Source organism: Aphelocoma coerulescens, assembly GCF_041296385.1.
Source record: "Aphelocoma coerulescens isolate FSJ_1873_10779 chromosome Z unlocalized genomic scaffold, UR_Acoe_1.0 ChrZ, whole genome shotgun sequence".
NCBI classification, from domain to species: Eukaryota; Metazoa; Chordata; class Aves; order Passeriformes; family Corvidae; genus Aphelocoma; species Aphelocoma coerulescens.
The window spans coordinates 21,327,800-21,345,571 of NW_027184085.1; the positions used below are offsets into that span (position 1 = coordinate 21,327,800).

General features: G+C 39.1%; 1 protein-coding gene across 5 annotated transcripts in view; it reads left to right on the forward strand.

Moving 5' to 3' along the window:
• Positions 1-17,772, forward strand: part of MAST4 (microtubule associated serine/threonine kinase family member 4) — a 289,105-nt gene that overhangs the window by 97,558 nt on the left and 173,775 nt on the right. Inside the window, exon 1 of one of the 5 annotated variants that reach the window (XM_069000729.1) lies at positions 104-205. The exons of the other annotated variants lie outside the window; for them this stretch is intronic. Coding sequence (XP_068856830.1) covers positions 167-205 — 39 coding nt within the window. The 5' untranslated portion in view covers positions 104-166. Of the gene's footprint in view, positions 1-103; positions 206-17,772 lie in introns of those variants that run through there. 5 annotated transcript variants of the gene reach the window in all.

A 17,772-nucleotide genomic window follows, 5' to 3' on the forward strand; every position in this document is an offset into this window, starting at 1 on the left:
CCCGAAGTTGCCGGGGCGCGCACCTCGCGCGGTCACGTGCGGCGGCGGCGCCAATCGGCGCGGGCGTGATGTCAGCGCTCGGCTGCTGCGGGGATGCGGAGCGGGGTCCGGGCGGTCCGGCATGGCCAGGCGGCGCCGCGCGGCGTGAGGGCGGCGGAGCGCCGGCATGGACGAGCCGGGTATCCTGCGGAGGCGCGGGCTGCAGGTAGGGGCGGGGCGGGGCGCGGCGCCCGCGGGGCGGCCCGCGCTCCCCGCAGTTGGGAAGTTGCCCTCCTCACCTGCGGCGGGGCGCGGTGCCGGCGGGCACGGCCGCGGGGGGACACCTGTGGGCGGGCGGGGCGCGGCGGCGGCCGAGCTGCCAGCGCGGGGGCGGGCGGCGGGCTCGTCCGCGGAGCCGGCGGTGCAGCCCGTTCCCGGGCGCTTCCCGGGGAGCCGCCGAGGCGGGAGCAGCGGCGGCGGCGCGATTTTCCCCGCCAGCCGCGGGCCGGGCCGGGCAGTGGACGGGCATTACCGGGAGGGTGGAAGTTTGGCCGGCGCTCGGCGCTTCGGGCGGCTGCGGTGCACTTTGTTGAACGGCGGAGCGGGCGCGTCTTCCTTTCCCGGGCGGCTTTGGGCTGACTTTTCCGCTAGCGTCCCTAAACTCTACGTATCCCAAACGGAGTGAAGGTTATGGCACAGTGTTGGTACCGTATGTTGTTTGAACCCAAGACTCGAACCGTGTGCCCTCTTAGGATAATGCATGAACCGCTCAAATAATTAAACATGTACATATTTGTATACATATGTATATTGGCGGAGAGTGTATCAGTTAAAAACATGTGACTAGAGCCGAATAGAGGGTGTAGTTACTTTTTTAATATTTCACCAACATGGAGCACCACCTCAAACTACATCATTACGGCCCATTGTTCAGAAAGCCCCTTTGCTCAAGTAGCTCTCAGCAGTGAATGTACTTCCTTTCTTTTGTTTTCCTTCACATCTGCAATTTCAATGGGAGGAGGGTGAAAAAGAAAGCCTCCATACATTTGGGATCGTTATTCTTAAGTAATGTAAACCCCCATAAAGCAGTTAACATGCACTGAACTTGCTCAGTTCTGAACTTCTTGGGACGACACCCTTTCTGATCAGTGCTTTCAACTTGGTGCTGATCCAGTGTGACAGTTTCTGTTAGACAGATGTACACAAGTAGAATCTATAGCACATGTTGTTATGGAGCATACAAAAGTCCTGGAATTCTCTTGGGCCTCTTAAAGAATCCATTAGCTTTTCTTCAACTCCTTGTGTGATAACACTTGCCTGTGGAAAGTGAATAACTTTCATGAAAAGATTTTGATACTTTAGTTGGTTCTTAAATCCTAAATATTTTCTATTAATTGATTGCCAACTAGGAAGGAGAATCTCTGTTGCATGCTGAGACTGTAGGTGACAGCTTTTAAAGGATATAAAAGTTCCAAGAGGTAGATCTTCATAGTGAAACCGGATTTCCTTCTCTTAAACCTGCTCTAATCCATTTAGTAGTGTAAACCGGATTTCTGCCTTTTGACAAGAATTGAACAGCAGTCTGGTCTGATTAAGGGATAACTTAAGCCTCTGTGTTAAAGAGGTGTGTTGAGTTCTGCAGATCTTATTTTATTTTCTATAACTTTAACAAAACAATTTTGAATTAATACCAAAAATATTTCACAGAACTGCTTACAGTCACCTAAGAGTACTGAAAGCTATACAGTAAATAATCCCAGTACCAGAGAGGCATATTCACACTTGCAGTGCATGCAGTTGTGTATTTCATGATTGTCCTTAGAATCTGGTTCTAGAGTGGAGAAAATCAGCCAGTGGTCAGAAGTGTTCAAGTTGACATGCTATCATTGAGAAGAAAAAGATGGGAAGGGGAGAAATGCTGTTTACACTCAAGTTGTATTCATTAGACCTTTAAAGTGAATCCATCTTCATATAGTTCTCTTGCTCCCCTTATGTTCTTCTGTTGCATTGTTTCTATCTTCATCTGCAGAAGAGAGACTGGTAGGATGAACTTGTGAGCTGGAAAGCACATTTTGTGACAAGGGGTGTAGCTGCTGTTTAAGTTCTGTTAATAAATATCAAGTGTCTGAGTTGTTTGCTTTGCTGACCTTTTGATTTTGTAGTACCTTCCAAAATAGTGACTTGGTTATTTTATAGTGGTAGTTTATGTTTTTACTAAAAAATTAAATAACTCTTACTGTCTTTGTTTTCTGTGGGAGTAATCCATGTATTTAGTCTCTTCTTCTTTTTCATATGTTATTGATACTCTCTTGTAAAGATTATTGATTATATTCTGAAAGGGATTAACAAAAAAAACCCCCAAAAAATCAGAACACCCCAAAAAACCTCACCATCAAAAAAGCCCCAAACCCAAACAAAACCCCCCACAGCAAAACACCACCACCCACCCCCCCGCCCCCCCAAATAGCAAAACAACAAACCCGAAAAAAACAATGGGGAAAAAGAAAAGGACATTTTCTGAGTGAAGACTGTTCTGAAATACCTGTGATCTTCAATATAAGGTCAGATAATTTCATATGACTTTTTCAGTTCTCTTGGTTAGAAGTAGAAATGATAAAAGCAGGTAAATCTGCTTAAAAGCTGTGTGCTTTCTCAGGCAAAGGTGCATTTAAATTAAACCGAAGATATAATGACAAATAGCATATGTGTAAATGAAAAGCCAAGTTGGTGTAACTTCTGGGTTTTTTTTCCTCTATGTACACAATTTGCTTCAAAGCTTGATTTACAGGACACAAAAACCATTTCCTTTTTGACGGGAACCTGATGTAGTTGTGTTTAGTGCCTTGTACCATCGTGCTATGTTTAAAAAAAGCCAGGAAGCAGCTTGAATTGAATCTCAAAATATAAGCCTTAAGTAAATATGTAGAGTTGGATAAATCTTGTTTTGGCTTGATATGCAAAAGATTTTTCTGTTGCTCAGGCTTCTGAGAGAAAATGAGCCTTTAATTTGTTGCAACCTGAATACATGCATCTATTAAATCTTACTACAACCTCTTCCTTGTGTCCAGTTACTTACGTTGTTTGTATTCATAGAAGAATAAAAGCATCTGAATCTGTAGTATGTGCTCCTTTTCAGTGATGAGATTCTGAAGGTTTAATTGCGAAGAACACTTTTTTTGGTAAGAAACATCAGGATAAAATTGACCACTTCTTTCAACTTCTAAGTATTTAAAGTGCAATTTAGTATGGATTGAATTAACAATTTCTTGAAAATAAATTTGAAAAAGGTGAAAACAGCTAATTACTTCTTGCACATTTTAATTACATTCTTAATTGCAGTCTGCTAACAGCCTGTGTTTGTAGTTGCTTGACCAAGCAGTGTACTTCATACTGCCTTAAACCAACAGCTCTGAACCCACACGTTGGTGGGCAAAGGTAGCATGTATTTCCCTGAATCTGTAAGAAGGATATGGGAGTGTAGGAGAAACCTTTCTGCCAGATGCAGCCAGCTTCAGTGATGCTTCCAGTGCCCATTAAGCATTCACTTTGTCAAACAGATGCTTTGGGCCTTCACTTTTCCTTTTGCCAATTTCACTTTGCTTCTGAGTGGCTGGTAAACAGTGTCTTGTAAATCTTCGGGTAATTACATGAGCTTTCTTAATTAGACTTGCAGACAAATTGACCAGCAGCAGAGAAACCAGCTATACATGAAACCTCTCAAATGTCAAAGAAAATGCTGTGTTTATTTCTTTTCTTGTCTCTAGGTATATATACACAGTTTTTTTTCAATGCTGGAGAATTTTCGTAGGGAATCTAATCCTTTAAATTCAGGGTGGCTGTGCTGCGTTGTTTACAGCTATATAATTAGAGCCAACATGGAAAATTCCACTTGAAAATCTCATATGTGCATTGATTTGAGGGGGGAAGGGTGTGAGGTAAAAATAATTTAATCACAAAATTCAGACTTATTATTGTAGAAATGGAAGTAGGCAGTGTAAAGGGAAATGTGATGTAAAGGGAGAGGTGATATTTTTGTGGAATTGAGGAAATCAGTTTTTACCAATTCCATATGTTTCTAGAAAACATGGCAAGGGGCACTGTAACCTTGACTACTCCTTTCTTCTCTCTTCAATACAGAAAATCACTTCTTTTTGTAGATAGATGTTTTGAAATTTGGTACATAAATTGTCCAGACCTTTGCAAAAACTCAAACCTTACAGATTTTTCTAAGTCCTTGCTTATTGGCTCAACTGAAAATGCATTCTTAGAAATCAGAAAGAAAGGAAAGAACTTCATGGAAAAAATGGGCCTTATTTGCAGCTCCTAAGCAGGTGACATTTCTTTGGAGTAGAAGGTTTAATGAAAAGAAATCTTTCTGAAAACTTGAAAATTGACCTGAGAAGTAAAAGGGCCATCTTGGAAGCCACACTTTACAGCAGAGGAAAGGAAAGAAGTACACTGTAACCATCTCTTTTCTAAATGCAGTTTATGTTTGGGAATGTGTTTGTTGGGTGGTCTACTGAGGAAAAAAATGATAAAAGTTGGAGAATATTAGTTGGAATTTGGCCTGGTGTCTGTTGCAAAGTGAAGAAAAAAGGGTGGAAAAGTCAATCTTACAGATCTGGTTTTGGAAAGGTTCTTAATTTTCATTGTTTTGAATACTGTATGTGTACATCGGTGATCTCTAGGCAAGAGAGACCTAATCTGTTGTTTCTGGTGGTGTTTCTGTGTTGGTGGAAATGGTTTTACAGTATCAAAGGGGAGTTGTGCAGTTATGTATCAGGTCTGATGTATCTCTCTGCCTCTCAATGAGTGTGTGGAAGGAAAAGTTTGTGGAGGGCATGGAACCAGAGAAGATTAAAAAAAAATATTTGCAATTTGCAGGTTCCAGTGGATTCAGATTAATCCGTTAAGAAGTAGACAGGATATTAGTCTTCCGGTGTTGTATGGGAACAGCTGTGTGTCTGCACGCTGCATTCATCTGCTGCTTAACAGTTGTGCCCAGTCCTGCCTAAATTGTACCACACTTGCAAGCTAAACTTCTCTACATTTATTAAAACCTAAAAAAATTTGAAGTGATTGAGGTACTCAGAGCTAAATAAATTGTGATACTTGCTCTGTCATTTTATGAGTTTTTTACATGAGCAAAATACATAGATGTAAAATGTAAAAAAAGCCCCAAATTTTGTATAACCGTGGTAGTTTTTTTTTTTCCTGTATAGAGTCATATTTATTTTTGAGTTCTTCTATACAGTGTTACAGAAAACAGGGCATTTTAGGTAAAGAGGTGTGCAAGTTAGAATAGATGTTTTCTTGGCTTAAATAGTGATAGGCAGTGATAGCTACCTTTAGAAAGCAAAGGACCAGCCTTCCGACAGAAGAGACACTGAGATAAAGAACATTTTTCCTCTCCTTAGCTATCACTTGTGCAGGCCTAATAGAGTGTACAATCTCTTGATCAGTTAATTCACCTGTATTTTCCAGACATTCATGCATTGTTACATGTTTGTCAGGTCCTCTAAAATGCTTTGTGTCAGACATATTTTGCTATTATTTGAGCTGTGAAAGCTTTTTCTGAAAGGGTTAATTTTTTTTTTTTCCTTTGTCTTTTCTATATGTTGTGGACACTTATTTTGGAGTCCAATATCAAAGAAAAAAAAAATGAAAAGAGCCCCATTCTGCATTCAGAGCTAAAATATTTGGCAAGGGGCCGAACTTGGTGTCTGTAGCCCATATCACAGTTCTTACTAATACCTTCTGATAATTGTAGCAACATTTCTTAATAATGTCTACAATATGTCACAATTCTCACTGACTGTTTTATATTGGATTTTGAAGGCAAAACATAAACTTAACATTTCTTTGTGTCAAATCCTTTGGTGAGCTCAGTGGTAGAATCTGTAATGATTTGAACTGATCTCAGTTGTGTTCTAAGGGTCATAAAATAAAGCGGCTTTGGCATCCTCTGTGTACTTGTTAGCTCCTGTTTCTGAGTTACTTGGCTTATTTCCAAAATCTATTTGTGTGGGTTTTTTTTTTTTATTTTTTTCTTTGCCTGTTTTGTTGGTAACAGTAAGAATAATAGCTGCGTGAAGGACAGTAGCTTATTAAACCAGGATTTTTTTTTTAAAGTTCTGTGAAATGTCCTTGGGTTGACAAATGGTTTTACTTACTTTGTCACAACTAATGAAACTAGTAATTGTCTGTATTTTCTTTTCAAATTTTTTTGTAAGATGCTTCCTTTGAGTTTGATGCAGTTTTGATTGTGATGCTTCTTCATGTGTCATATTTCTTATAATGATTTTAGGTTTGTTTTCACCAACTGATACACAACATTTGCTTTAAAAGTCAAAAGTTTTAGATTTGTTAAGTTAGTGGTTTTCTCAAAATTGCCCACAGGCTTTGAGATGCTATTAATTCATTCTATTAGAGTGAAGCAATACTTGCTTCAAATTGCTTGTAACAGTACCAGTTATTAATTTGAACATTAAAATTACGTAAAAATCCGTAAGTTATTGTTATGATCTCAAAGCAGAACACCCAATACTGCAATTTTGTCATTGTTTTTGGTCTCGTTTTCTTGGCTTTACTTTTTTGCCTATACGTGTAGCACTAACTTCTGCAACCCTAACCGTATTCTCTGTAGGATCCTTACTTCAGCCAGTGTAAATCAGAACAACGTTGTTTCCTGTCAGCAACTCATGCTTTCTGTAATCTTATTCAATGACTTTGTCTCAGTTTCTAACTTGTGTTCCTCTTGGATTCCCTGTGCCTCTTCATTCAAGTCCCCCTTGATTTTAGGTCTAAAGTTTAGTGCTTCTCAGTGGCATACAACAGCTGGGATTAGAGACAAAAAGGATACTTGCACTCAGTGTCTGTGCCCTTGAGAAAAATCAAGCTCTTCAGAGACTTTAGCAACTAAACTCCAGGTTTTTACAGTGCCTATTTTGTTTGGAGTACTTTGTCCTTTTTTGAAATTCCTTTGTTTTGTATATATGCTTGGCTTAGTTTCATAACACTTCTGTGACATCTGGTTATCCTTCCCAACCAAGACACTATTTCAAAGCAATGGAAGGTGTGCATTGAAAAGTATTACAAAATGGATGATTTTTTAAGCATTGCTATCAGAAGTAAGAGATCCAATTTAGCAGCAGTATATAAAAAATTCCATCCTTGTCTAGGTGCTGTAAAAAAAATGTTATAAGTGATCAAATTTGAAGAAAACGTTTTAGCAATCAAAGTTACAGTCTAATTAAACTAATAGATGGCCCTTGGTTAGAAGATGGTCTCATGGTGATTGGTAGTTCCTGTTAGGAAACAATATGTGTTTTTCTGAATTTCACTTTCAGCTGTCTGGAGCCTGGAAATAGTTCAGAATATCTTCACTGCACAATTGACTGAAGTGCATTGATATGTTTTGTGGAGATAACATCATGTTACAATTCTTCTGATTGTATTTTAGCCCTAGAATGCTACACCTTGAAGTGTGCATGTTTTTGCATGTGTTTTGTGTATTTGAATATTCTTGGTATTCTCTATAGATAAGTAATGCTATATCAAATACAGAAACATATCTGAAGATGTTTTTCAGCTAATGTAGATTCCTCTCTTGTCCACAGTGTAACTTTCTCTATGTGAAAGGTAAGGAAGACGTGCTAAAAAGTGTATGAAGTGTGTGCTGGCTTTAACTTCTGTTCTGAGTTCTTTTGATGTGAAAAGGTTTTTTTTTTACGTATTTTACCACTTTGCTTTAAATTATGCCAAAGAAGAATACCGTTTCAGTTGCTCTAAAAAAGCCCAGTTGTACACAAGTTGTGCAGATACATTAGGGGAATTTAGCAGTCAGAATTTGTGTGCAGAAGAACCTGGAAGTATTCCCCAAACTCATGTTTTCTGAATACAGCACTCACAGGCACAACTGGAAAATTTAGGTTATGAGTGGAAAATTGATTTTAGGACTTCAGTGCCACTTGGGAACACAGCTTTCTAGTTTTAAATTACTTCAAATTTTTTGAGATGTTAGTAAATGTTGAGAAGTGCAATAAAGGAAGGAATAATATAAATGAAAAATTAGAGCAAATGTTTATGATGAGGGTTAGAGCTACATTTCATGTTACTCTGATTCTATATTCATGTGCTGTTCTCTTGCAGTTCAAGACAGAGTAGTGTGTTTGTGTTCGAACATAAAAGATTATCACAGTTTTTTTGGTGTAAGCAAAGTCTAATAATGCACCATACTTGATCAGTATCAAGTATGGTGTATTATTATACTGACAATGACAAATAGAAGGCTTTAACATTCAAACATTTATAGCGTTTTCATATTTGTCACTTTTGCCATGAATATTTGCTCCTGTCTGGAAGCAACAGTTCAAAATTGTTCCTAGGTCAGGGTGGCCAAAATCTAGAAATTTTTTGGGTTGGTTGGCAGCAGAGAAGATCTGAGGTAGGGAGTATCCTGTTTATGACTTGAGTAGGGGCTGTTACTGCATTTACATGCTTTGTTTTGTGATTGTGATAAGACATTTAGTCATTAACAAATGTATTTGTAAGAGGTGGCTGCAAAGACCTCATTGTATTTGACCCTGATCATCTGAAGAGACCAGTGCCTGCTAAACTGGAGCAGCATCTTGACTGACTGTTGTTTCAGCTTAATTTCCCAAATGGTAGTTGTCTTTCTTGTCCATGCCTTAGGACCCTGCATAGCTTTACCCCTCATATTTCCACATAGTTTTTTTTCATGAGTCTTTGGAATTGTTTTATGTTGCATGCAATTTGCCTTACCACTAATGCCAACTTTGTTTTTTCTCCTTTTTATCTTTCGGCTTTCTTACATTCTCCTTATGATCGCAGCGAAATGCTAGTCTTATCTGATTGAGATTTCAGCTCAGGACTTGCATATTTTTGAGCATTTGTGACAAGACTTTGGAAAAACTGATTCTGTCTCATTTTTTATGGTGTTCAGGGGTTTTAGAATAGAATCACAAGAGAACAACCACTTTTTTGTGCGTGCATTTTGTTTTCTCCGTTTCTGTTCCTGTGTATTTATTTGTGTGTGTTTAGGGCTGAAGTCTTTTAGTAGTTTCTGTAGCACATTATGCCCCTTTCTTTATTTTAACAATAAGAATGGAGCCTTCCAGTTAGTTTTTTAGCACTGCTGCAAAACACAGTAGTGTATGCTTTTTGATTGCCTGTTCACCCTAAAGACACTTTCAATTATTTCAATATCATTTCTTTTTGATGTGGAGTCTATCTGACAAATCAATACTAACCTATTCTGATGCTGAATGCAGTAATGCTGGTCCGGCTTATAGGTTCATGATGTGTGTTTTCCTGTCTTAAGGCTCTCAGGAGATACATGGAGAAGATTCACTCACTTTTAAATGGATGAGTTTCTGCAAAGGAACTATTCTAGAAAAAAGATCTTATTTAAAGCATCCATTTTTCATGTGTCTTCTCTCTAGTACTGCTGAGGAAGTAATCAATGAGGATCCTGTCAGAAATTAGTTCTTGCCCTTTCCTCCTTCAAAATGGCCCAGTGTTGTTTGTTTAAATGCTGTAATGATTGTCTACGTAGAACCAGATGTGATTAGGGAGAAGAGGGTAGTGCCACAACTAGGAGTGTTAAGGGGAGAGTGTCTGGCACACTGATGTGTTAGACTGCTAAGCAATTTCAGCACACATGGTAGTTACACATTTTTGTTACCCAGAATTTAACATCTATGGCTGTGCTGCAAGAATGGGGTACAGGAAGTTGCCTGAGATGAGTATTTCCTCTGCCAGTACTTTCTGTTGCTAACAGCTTAATTGATGCAAGATGCAGTCCTGGCCTTTGGTTTGTGTTCTGTTTAGGAGATAGCTTTCAAGGGTTTGTTTTCTTACTGTTCAAAATTGAAACTACACATGTGTTGCTTTTTATTGATGTGATTTTTTGCCTTGGTGGTAAGGATTGTCAGGTGTACCATGATGTGAAATTGTTTGTCAAATAACTGACAACTTGCAACTTTTTTTAAAATTCCATAACTATGTAGAAATCTTGCTTGCTTAACTATGCTTTTTCTTTGCTGTGAGATGCCTCTGAAGCAGAAAGAGCTTTCCTGATCAGCCTATAGAGCTTGGCTCAGAGCCTAGTTAAGTATTACACTGAAATTCTAAATTTGGGGTGGTGGGGATCGGCAAGAAATGAACATCTTACTAGTTAAAAACCAAGCCAAACCAACACCCCCCCCCCCCCCCCCCCCCCAAAATCCCAAAACATTTCACACTTCCTTGAATCTAAAGCTGAGAGGGAAGAACTGTATATTACAATTTATAACTTGGTCCTGCCCCCACACTTGGCACACTGAATTGCCTACTGTCTATTGCTCAGTTTTACGAAAGTAAGTAATTTGAATTCAGTGTACTTTGAGGTCATGGAGACTATGATGCAGGAATATGCTACGTTGTTTGTTATCTCTTGCACCAGTACAAGGGCTTGCATACATTTTTGGCTTATACTATATTGTCAGAAAGGTAAGTTCCAAGCTTCTGAACATTTGCTGGAGTTGTTCGTCTTGCCTAAATTGATCCTCATAGTTTTGTCATCAATCTGTTGCATTATTTGCATGTCACTTTGAGTGATTCAGTTTTTCCACACTGTATATCCTTCAAGTGTTGGTGAGTTTTCAGTATCACGTCATGTAAGCAGAGTAGGTTTTGCTATCTAGTTTTGTGAGTTTTTGTGGGAACAGAATGTGTGCAACCTCCCTCCCTCTCTGCACATCTCTGCTACCTCTATCTCTTATGAAGTATAAACTGATTATTTTAATCAGTTAAATTAATCTTTATGAGAAAAAGGCCCCTAGTGCCTGCAAAGACTACTTTTTTCCCTTTTTCTTAATTATGAAAAGCTGATTAACCAATCTGCACCTGTAATACTGAAAATTTGAAACTAATTTACCTTTTGAGTCTCCCTAGATCTTTTGTTTTTTCCTCCTTCCTAGTGTCATATTACTGTTGAAACAGGAATAGCATTTCATTATCTCTTTGGTAAGTTGAAACACAGAGAAGTTTATTTGTACAAGACTGCAAGACTACTGGTGACCTTGAATTTACTGATTGGGTCTTGTTACCATGAACTCATAACCATATAACAGATAGAATGTAACAGAATAAAACAAAGATGTCAAAAGTTTTATCTACTAATACAGTTCAAGCACAAAGTATGAAATGATTGTAATATCTGGACGGACCCTGTCTAATCACCAGTTGCTTCTACCAAGCAGATACCTGATAGAGATGGCCTCACAGATCTGTTCAGCAGGTAACCAGTGCCAGGAAGCTGTGCATAGGAAGAAATGCTAATGCTGATGTAGCACGCTGACTTTCAGAATGGTGTCATATAATTAATAAAAACGTAGCTGGGTAGTATGGTGAATTAGTGTTGCAATTATGCTATTGAAGGTTTTAGTAATGTGAAATTACTTGATTCTGTAGCTATCCCACAATATTTACTGCTTCCTTTGCTACATCCTAAAACTATTGAGCAATCGGAAATTGAATGGTGTTCTTTGTTGGTGGTATCTTGGCCCCTTTGAGGCAAGAAAGAAAGAGAAAAATCAGACCAAACACATCACATTCTAAACCATCATTTTTGTTTCTAATTTTCTTACTTGCTTTGTCCTTTCTTGCATTTTTGCTGTACTCTCACAGCTGTATTTACATAGCCCTCCTAAATAAATGAATGATAACAGAGTAGCATTTTAAATTTGTTTTACATTGTAGTAAAAAGAAAGAAGAAAGGAATCTTCAGAACATTAAAAGATACATAGTGTAGTGGTTTGGTACTTGAGTAGAACAGCTGCATCTATAGTGAGACTTCAGAACAGGAGGTAGATTGCCAGTTGTAAAGAAAAGTAACAAAAAGTTTAGATACAGTCTTAGCTATGACAGCAGGCCTTGGCCACAAGCTTTGGTGTAGCTTTTGCTAAACTCAAATGCGAGGGTACTCAGGCTGAGATGTTGGACACTTAAGGATGTGGCAGGGACTTGAGTCTTGGGTGCAGAGGTATTTTGAGATAGCCAAGGGCTAGTCTTGGGGGAGGAAGCAAGTTTAGATAGATCATGGTTTGAGGGTGTGTGTGAGGAGGTATTCTTCAGTGTGACACTCATTAATGTAAAAGCATTGAAATAGCCTTACCGGCATTAGGATTTGCCCAGCTTGATGTGGATGGAGTTGTTGCTGTGAATTATTTTTCCTTCGGTGCTAAATATTTGCAGATCTGTCAGGGACCAGCTGTGGTGAATTCAACTCCTCTGTGTGGAATTTCTGCCACTTTTTTCAGATCCTGGTCTGGCAGCTAATAAAAATGGAGAGGAAAAAAAGGGCTCTGTGGCCACTTCAGTCTGGAAGTAGAAATCTCTTCAGATAAGACCACGTGCTTGTGTCACTTGCTGTTCTCACTTGCTTGTCTCTTGATACTGCCATTTTCATGAGAACAGCCAAACAGTAAATGGTAGCTGCTCTTTATGGAGCTTTTGGTATCAGTATTAAAGCTTGTACATTGTTGAATTAGCTACCAGTCTCTGAAGCCAAAAAATCCATATTTTCTCCTCACAGCTATTTTCGGGCTTCTGTGACTTCAGAAATAAACTATGTAATACATGCAATACTTATTGCCTTGTCTGTGTTGCTTTTTTTTTTGTGGGGCGTGTGTTTTTGGTTTTATGTGTTTGGTTTTTTGCTTTTTTTTTTTCCCCCAAGGTGTGTGTTTCCCGCAAGATTATTTATTGGATTACTCACCTGTTGTAGCGGGTTGGGTTTGTAACCAGCAGAAATACCAATTTAGTGTAGTGGTTTGGTTCAAGATACTCATTACTGTTTATCTTCTGTGAGATAAGAATTAGGAGAAATGCAAAGCAAGCACCAAACTTGAAAGAATATAAAGAAGTTTATTAACAGACCTAAAAGAAGAAAAAAAAATACCACACCTTCAGAACTCTTCTGCTCCCCCCACCTTCCTCCCTTCTCCCACTGACAATGTAAAAAGACAACCCTTGAGATGTTCAGTCTGTTTACCACTTCCGTAATAACTTTGTTCAGTTCATTTAGGAAGAGAAGTCTCTCTTGCCCATGCTATAAACACATTATCACGAGACAGCCACCCGGGTTGGTTCTCTGCTCGCATGTGAGTCCCTTCCTCCAACTTGCAGCTTTTCCCACAACTGCTTTCAAGGGGTGAAATTTTAAGGTTGAGCCATTCAGAAACAAAAGTTCTCTTCACCCATCTCTGGGAGCATTTCATCTCTTAAGAACAGAGGCCCTTCTCCTTCCCTGGGAGCAAAGGGTCTTCCTCATCTTCATCTCTAGGACCATCTCTAGGAATTGAGGTTTTCTCCTTTTCCATTTGGAGCAAAAGTCCTCATTGCTTCCATCTCTCCCTGTCCAAACTTCTGATGAAATTACAGCTGCATCAGCATCTGCCCATCTCAGTGCAGGTGCTTTTGCTCACAAGCACGAGTTGAACACTCCACCCCCCATATTTTCATGAAATTACTATGGGATACTCTGATATATCATAGCTTCACAACAGAATTTCAGCTTTAAGCATCTCCTCTTTCTCCTTCCTCAGGTTTTCAGCTCTTTACAGCACTAAAAGGGTTAATCTCACCCTGGCCTTGCAGCTGGAATGTGGCTTATCACTGTCGGTCACATGATCTCTGCCAGACAGCGGTGCAGCTTTAGCTGATCTTGGCCACACTGGAGGGGGGTTCGAGCCGCTCCTGCTGCCCACAGCAGGGCTGGGGGGGCGTTCCACGGGTGGAACAGGGTCCATCGGCTCCAGGATGGCCGTGGCCTGGCCTGGCCTGGCCTGGCCCGAGCAGGGCCTGGGCTGGGCCTGCTGGCCCCTGCACAGGGCCTGCAGCCACCTGTCCCAGCACTGGAAATGAGACAGAGAGGCTCTGCCTCGGAGTTTCCTATTCTTAAGTGTGTATCACAGAGGCAGTCACAACTTTAAGTGGCTTAAAGAATTGTCCCTGTTCAAACTGGCCAGCTGATAGGTTCTGTCAGGTCACAGAGGAAGCTGTAAGCACCCCTTTGTGGGAACATCACTTCCAAGACTATGCTTTGCAAACCCATGACACCTGTTAAAAGAAATAAACTTCTGTCTCTTTTTGCTCTCATGCCAATTTTCTGCATGCCATCTAACTTAAATACCTTACCACAGAATTATTTAGGATCCTTCAGTTTTTCCTTTAGCTGTCCTTGTTGATGTGAATCATGTTGGCCTTTGCAAGGAGATAGTTTTCTGACTGTAGTTTTATTATATCAACTTATAGTTGCAACTAACCAATTCCTCTCTAACAGGCATTCAGCCTTCAAGGGTATCATGGATCCACTGTGTGTGCTTTACTGGTAATAACTGCATCCATTCTGAATGCATAGTCTTTTCAGTGTGTAGATGATTTTTTTTTTTTTTTCCTTTTCAAGTGAAAGATTGCTGTGTCTCTGTGACATTGACCTTGGTTTGTCTGCCCTTATTAGACAGTCCTGTATGGAACAGTACCTACAGCTGACTTTGGCAGAAGGTTTCTGTTTTTATCAGCTGAAATGCAATACTGAGGAACATGATGGTCTGGTGCAAAACCTGTATGCATACAGTCTAATGTCTCTAAAGGCTTAAAATGCTCTATATTGAACTTTCCCGTAGTGACAGAGCTGGCTTCTTCGCGGCTTTTTCAATCTCTTATTGATCTCAGTTGAACCTTCACATGTCCTGATGGTAAACTTTCATCGCTACGTGGTGGGACAGTATTTCATCAAGTCTACCCGTCTGATTATTTTGGGCTAGAAAATGAGCTGGTAATATATCCTGATTTAGCATGTTGTACTGGTGCATCAGCATGGCTGGTGTAGTTGAAGGCACAACCCACATAAACATTTAATAGTCTGAACTCTGACTTTCCTTTGTCATAGGAGTAATCACATCAATTTAGGTATACATTTTTGCTCCAGAAATGGTATTGGTGCTGTATTGGGATTTTTCCATGTGTTAGCTGTGTTTGTCCCAGCTCTCAATTGCTTCTGAAATGTATTCTGAAGGAGAGACAGGAAAGAAAGAAAAATGCCAGTAAGAGAAGAAGAATTCCACGTTTCTCAGTTAAGTAAAGGATCCCATGTTAAACTGGTTAATAATATGGGAGAAGGTAGGGCCTCTGAAGATCAGCACTTTCTTTTGCTAGCTAATGTCCTGATTATTCTGACTCTACCATTGTTTCCAAGCTGTGATAGAAAGGAGACCCTTTTCAAGCATCCATTATTAATACTAAATTTTATGTTAGATTATAATAGGAAGGGCATTGAGAAATTTTAAGAAGAAGTTTTTAAAGGAGAAATGATAAGGTCATCCAGCCCTAGTACTTACTGCTAATTTTAGTCTGTTACACCAGTAATTTAATGGCATGTTACCAAATGACATTACCATCAGCAGAAAAGCCCTCTGTTTAATAATCCTCTGTTGGATAACTGCTTCTTCTGTAATGCTGATTCTATTAATTAGAGCACTACTGCTGTTTTGGATTTGGTGAATTATGATGTAATCTTCCAAAGGTGGCTGTAATCTTTGATTATTTCCACCAGATCTTTTTGAGTTACAGGGCTGGTTCTGTTTGCATGATGTCATGCTAAAAGTAGAAGCTTTTTTGTTAAGGAGGCATAAAAACTACTTTTATAAAAAACACTTTTTGAAAAACAAGTCTTGAGATCTTGAAAAGTACTTGCTGAGTTGAGTAGCATTGTATTTTCCTTTAAAGTAACCTGTGAGTATCTTTTCAGAAATAGGAGCAGGTCTGTCTTATATTTGTGAAATATTGACTTCTTTTTCAGAGAAGACTCTTAGGAGAATTGTGTATTGGTTCTGAAAGAAAAAAGAAAAAAATAGAAAGAAAGTAAGAAAGGAAAAAAGAGTCTTACAAATTTTCATCCTCTGACTCCTGTGATTTGGAGCAGGCATTTCACCCATATCTTCTCCCCTTCAGACCCATACCTGAAATAGCAGACTGTAGAGTTCATACTTGCTACAGCAATGAGGGGCTCTCCAAATTGGAAAGTTTGTGGAGAGATTAAGACAGAGTATTTAGAGCATCTTGGGGAAGAAACTAAATATAGGTCTTCTGTCTCCTGGATATTAAGCAGGTAGATGGTTTTGAAGCAGTATCTCATATACTGGAAAAATCTCTCGTTGTGTTGCACATGTAATGAAGACTATCGTGTTTCAGGATTTTTTTCAGCTGAATGCTCTTTCAGGTTTTGCTTTCTAAGAGAAAATACTTACCTTTTACCCGTGTGAGCCTGGTCTTTCTGTTTTCTCAGGCAAGGACATTAATCTCTGTTAGGTAAAAGTCTCTAGAATATAAGGTGATTAATAAAGGTCTGGGTGGAGAATGTGAATCTAAAAAAATCATATTTTCCTACAGGAGATTCTGATGTTTGTGTTAAAGCATAAATCCAGTTGGGTGGATGGCTAGTGGGTTGGGGTTTTTGTGTGTAACTTTGTAAGTTGATACAGAAAATGTAAGATAATATTTATACTTTGGAAAAGTGAAATGAATGTTTAATGTGTGTATCTAGAAGTGGTCATGTATATATGTGTGTATATGTGGATTTATAGGAGACAACATCATCAAATGCTTGTGAATAATACATATATAAAAGCCTTGAGAGGCTGTCTTTTAAAGCAAATGCTTCATTTTCTTTCTGATATTTGTAGAGTGGTATTACTGAAATTGATTTAATAAAGCTTTTTCAAAGTTAGTGAAAATACAGTTCAGTTAAATACTCTCCCTCTCCCTTCTCCAACATCCTCCATTCCATCCCCTCCACGATCCATTGCCCCCCTTTTCTCTGTTCTTCCGCCCCTTTCTTCATTCACTGTCAGGAAGGGATGCCTCAGAAGAGTCATTTCAGCTCAGCACGCCACCGTCAGAGACTAGTGGAACCATCAGCTACAAAAGTGAGTGCTTTTATTGAAGGACCATTTCTAAAATTGAATGTTGTGTCAGCAGAGGATATGTTGCTAAAGAGAAGCTCTTCTATGTGCTTGGTGGGGAATTTAATTATTTTTACTCATCTGCAAGTGATATAATCACTATCTCTGAAGCTGAACTTCAGCACTGAATTGATTCCTACTCAAGTGCAGCAGTTGTTTAACTTTAAAAAGTTGGGGGGTATACCTGCAAAGTGTAATAGAAACTGTATGAAAAGTTCCACTTTGTTTTTATCAGTTTGTGTGATGTCTTTTTGTAAATCCATTCATTTGTCTCAAACAAAAGGCTTTAATTGAGTAAAAAATTTGGCAGGGATATGGAAAATAATCAAACACTTTATTACCAAGCGTAATGACGCAAAAAGAAGTTTCAGAGTAAAAAAATAAACTGTCATCAAAAGATGATATGAGCAGATACAATAGCAGTTCTTGCTAGTTTGTAAGGCTGTTCCACCTTTTTAAAGATGTACTCAGAAAACTTGATAGGCTCAGTGAGGGTGATGTTATTATGGAACTTTTAATAAAATGTACCGCAGTGCATATTTTAGAGCATTAGTGTTCGCCTGTATTTATTTTGTGCTACTTTTTTGTGAGAGTCCAGCAAAAATGAAACTGTGTATCTATTACTACCACTGCCTGGAAATCCCGTTTTTCACTTTATTTGAGATGTTGCAGGATTGATTGCAGTATTTACATACACCTTTTGATACAGATTGAAGTAGGTCTATGATAGCTGTCCTAGTCATGAAAGAAAAGCCCCAGTTTTATA